Here is a 4,456-nt window from a genome sequence, read left to right on the forward strand (position 1 = left end):
TGAAATTGATTCCATCGCGCTTGTTGATAGGAAACTCGACGCAACCCCTACCTGGCGCGCCAACTGTCGAAACATGAATTCGGCAATAATAAAAGGGGGTAGCGCACGAGACCTAAAAGTGGATGGATGCGGAGACAAAGGATTTAGACAGGTTCAGGCCGTCTCAATGAGAGGTAATACCCTACTCCTGTTTGGGGATTTGAATCCGCCGAGTGTGTATTGATCTGACGATCAGGTTGTCTCATATATATATGCCCCCTAGAGGGCCTCCTGCCCACCTTATATAGGATGGGGGGCAGGATTACAAGATAGAAACCTTAACCAATACGGTATCGGTTTCCTAAATCAGGACTCTAGGCCGTTCCGTAATATACAAGGAAACGTAACACCCAAGTCATGATCTGTTACATATTACATAGATATAAGTTATCCCCTATAACTAGTCGGATAACCATGCTGTGTGGGTATGGGGTACCCATAATCTCCACAGCAACCTTCCAATATGCAACTTGTGGGAATTTGGCTATAAATATCGACATTGCACGTTGTGCATCTTCATCCATCAAAGTCCAATTCACTTTGCCATACGTAGAGCTGATCACTACATTGTCCTTCTACAATGGATATGATCTTCGCTCCTTTCTTTTGCTTCCTGCTGGTTCGTTTTCCACCAGTTTTCACCATATATATACAGCTCATATATTATTGTGCTGTTCTAGCTTTTCCCGTACTTCAGATTTTTTTATTTTCTTTTTCCATTATATAAAAAGTGTGTAACCTTATTTATATTTGTCGAGAACGGATCATGTGCAAGTGGTGTAACTGTCAAAAGCATCATTTTCACTAAGAAAATAGACGGAAAAACTTCTAATATAGAATCCAATTATCCAATTATATCTTTTAGTGTGTGTGTGTGTATATATAATCCAAATATAATACTTTTCTATAATTTTTTCTTAAAAAATGTTTGGAGGCAAACTCTTCCTCTAAATCTCTGTTTTTTTTCTGTTACATTCTAGCTAGTTTCCTAATACAATAATTCTCAAATTCACAATTCAGTAATATAAATTATACAGTGTTACTTCTCTGTTAATTGTTCATATTATCGTAATTAAATAATTCATAATACTCTTTTCTGTTAACTTCTCTCTTTTTATTTACCAATTAAACAATTAATTTCTCCGATGGTTCCATGTTAGGACGTATCACGTATGTTCATGACATGATTATGGTTTTTTCTGACAATTTCTACAAGTCAGGACTAAATCCTATTTTCTCAGAGTGTCTCAGCTTAGTCTCAATTTTACTTTTTTTTCCATATAATTTCTAACTTTGAAATTAATACAAAAATCATTGGGATTTGTACGGACGAAATTTTGACCACACGTGAAAATCTATTTTCACATGCGACTCTCCCAAAACGATTCGTCCATGAAAATGAATTTTCAGTTTTTTCATTATTGTAGTCGAAAAAATATTTCGTTATTGTCCAAAATGATAATTATTTTCAATCCGGAGGAAGTAATTATTTTTCGTATCTTTATAGTTAAAATAGTTCTATTGTGTGCAATACGTATACATCGTAACAAAACATAGTGAGAAAAGCTCTGCTCCAATAATCCATACATTATATTCCTAACTTAACTGATCCGAAGTTCCATTAAATGCTTTAAATTTGGCGTAAAGAAATTAATTTCATGCCATATTTATGTAGTTTTTGTGGCGAACTATATCTATCTATCTATCTATCTATCTATCTATTATATACTTATATACTAATAAAAGTCCATTAACATTTCTAAAATCGCTCTCAAGCTGACATGTGGCATCCTAAAAGCGCTCTCAAGCTGCCACGTGGTGGGAGGAGAGGAGATGAGGACCCACAAAAAAAACGAAATCCTCTCCCACAACGTCCGCATGTACGCATGCATGTGGATGCTTTCCTCCCATGCTTAGCGGCAGGATTACCAAGTAATCAGGGTTTTACATTAATAAGGTTTTTTTTCTGTTATTTGGATCGGTATGTAGGAGTCCATGTTGGGCTTTAGTCTGTTCAGCTGGCTAGGCCTTTGTGCCACCTATATATGCCATGTTCCTTGTATTAGGAGATTGGTTTTTAGTTTTCCTCTGTGTTGTGCCGCCGCCACCGCCTAGGTCAGGAAGGAGATGGCGATTCCATACGTTTTGCCAGCATCATTGCTGCGTTGGTTAATTTGGTCCTAGGCATGTTCTGATTTCTGACGAAGTCTTCTTGCTCTGATCGGCTATCATTCTTGCTGCATGAGTGGAGTTTATGTACAGGTTCCGTTAGTTTATTCATTATAAACTGAATCATCTGTCTGTTTAAATTTGATGCTACTGGAGCTATTCAGTTCAGTCTATCTGGAGTAAACGATCTTATGTGTGCGACCCTATGTACTTTGCTGGATGAGATCTCTATCTTAATATTGATGCTGCTCTTGATTCAACTGGAGATTAGGGTGTGTGTGTCTATATATATATATATATATATATATATGTGTATATATATATATATATATTCCAAAAAAACAGAAAGGATGACTGGAATTCAGACAAAATTTGGGCTAAATTTAAACAAAATTTGTTGAATCCAAAGCCCAATATAAATTGAAGAAATCATTTGAATTTTTTTTTTTGCTTAAAGTTCAATAACTATTCTTAAGAACACGAATTTCTTAAAGTTTAGAACTCCAAAACGAAGATTTGGTTTGTATTAAAAATAACATATAGTTTAGATGACAGTTCATAGGAACCAACTTCATTTTTGCGACATAATACTTTCCAATAATTAAAGATTTCATGTTTGTAAGTAATTTTAGTTTAGAATTTATGTGTTGCAAGGATAATTAGCATTCAAAATATTCACAAACAAAATATTGACAAAAAAACATGTTGCCAATAGAATCTGGAACAATCACGCATATACAAACATTATATTCACATGTGTAGAGTAATATTTCAAGCACATTAAATTAGATGCCCGTGTATATACGCGGGCTTCCTTTCTAGTTTATATAATTTGAACAACTCTTCCATATGCAGGTTTCGGCGGCACAGGGGGGAGGAAGCCATGCAGCTATGTCCCCCGAGCAATACTGGCGATCCATCCTCCCCGACAGTACCCCTATGCCGATCTCCATTTCCCAACTCCTTGGCGATGGTTACCCTTACTCACCAGCTGTTGGATTACCGAAGCGTGGAGACCGTGTTCAGATTAGGTACGGTCCGAATATTTACGGGCTTGCAGCGTCGCAGCAGTTCTTCAAAGACCCAACCATGGGACTCTTCTTCCTTGAGACAAACCTCCAAAGCAGCAAAAGTATTAAACTGCACTTCGCCAACATGATGGCTGGCACCAAGTTTCTGCCCCGAGGCGAGGCCGACGCCGTCCCATTCTCCTCCAAGGATCTCCAGGAGATCCTCGCGCGATTCGGGGTGCGGCCGGGCTCCGTGGACGCGTCGGTGGTGAAGAACACACTGCTGGAGTGCGAGCTACCGGCGAACAAAGGCGAGAAGAAGGCTTGCGCCACATCACTGGAGTCGATGGTCGACTTCGTAGCATCCAGCCTGGGGACCAGAGACATCAAGGCCGCCTCCACCTTCCTGGTCGGCAAGGACGGGGACACTCCGGCTCAGGAGTACACGGTCACCGGCGCGCGGCGCATGGCTGAAACTGGGCAACTCATCGCTTGCCATCCCGAGTCGTACCCATATGCTGTGTTCATGTGCCACCTCACAGAGGCGACGAGGGCGTACAAGGCGTCGTTGGTCGGCAAAGACGGTGCGGCGGTGGAGGCGGTCGCCGTATGCCACACCGACACGGCAGAGTGGAACCCAAAGCACGCTGCCTTCCAGGTGCTCGGCGTCAAGCCTGGGACGGTGCCGGTCTGCCACTTCGTGCAGCCTGACGTTGTCGTCTGGACCCGCCGTGGCTGATGTACTACTGCGCCGTAAATGTATAACAACTAAATCGTAGTACTACGTACCTACTGCGCCGTAGCTGTAGGAAATACTTAATATCCAGTATGTATTTGCAACTTCCATCGTTGTTGATGGTCGTATATACTACATATCTTTTCGCAAAGTACCTGTTTGTAATATGTTTCGTGATCCGTTGCTTCATCCATCTGTACCACTAATACCAGTAATAAATAATTAATAATGCTGTCTAGCAGTACTTGTTTATGTACTACATGCCATGTTTATCTACTATCAATGCTACAGAGTGCCAACGGTTGCCGTTTTCTCATTGGAGGTGTTCCTCCTCCCTTAGGTAAAAATCTAGTCCAGTTTTGCGCGGGCGTCGGTAACGGCTTCTGTCGTTGTTCATCTCCTTGGAGGCTTCGTCTTGAAGGTGCTGCTCTTCCCTCGGTCACTTCTATGGTTCGTAGTTGTTTTCTCACATGCTTTTTTTTTTGTCTACTGTGCAAGGTTT

The 4,456-nt window shown here is 40.8% G+C and overlaps 1 protein-coding gene across 1 annotated transcript; it reads left to right on the forward strand.

Moving 5' to 3' along the window:
• Nucleotides 1-3,144: 3,144 nt before the first annotated feature.
• LOC4335212 (BURP domain-containing protein 5) lies at nucleotides 3,145-4,130 on the forward strand. The gene has a single exon (XM_015779253.3). It carries the CDS (start codon nucleotides 3,148-3,150, stop codon nucleotides 3,955-3,957), a length of 810 nt encoding a protein of 269 aa, XP_015634739.2. The 5' UTR covers nucleotides 3,145-3,147; the 3' UTR covers nucleotides 3,958-4,130.
• Nucleotides 4,131-4,456: the final 326 nt, after the last annotated feature.

The sequence above is a fragment of the Oryza sativa genome, chromosome 4, assembly GCF_034140825.1.
Source record: "Oryza sativa Japonica Group chromosome 4, ASM3414082v1".
Lineage (NCBI taxonomy): Eukaryota > Viridiplantae > Streptophyta > Magnoliopsida > Poales > Poaceae > Oryza > Oryza sativa.

Coding starts and splice junctions, on each gene's coding strand:
- LOC4335212 (XM_015779253.3), top strand. CDS start 3,148: ATGCCGATCTCCATTTCCCAACTCCTTGGCGATGGTTACCCTTACTCA.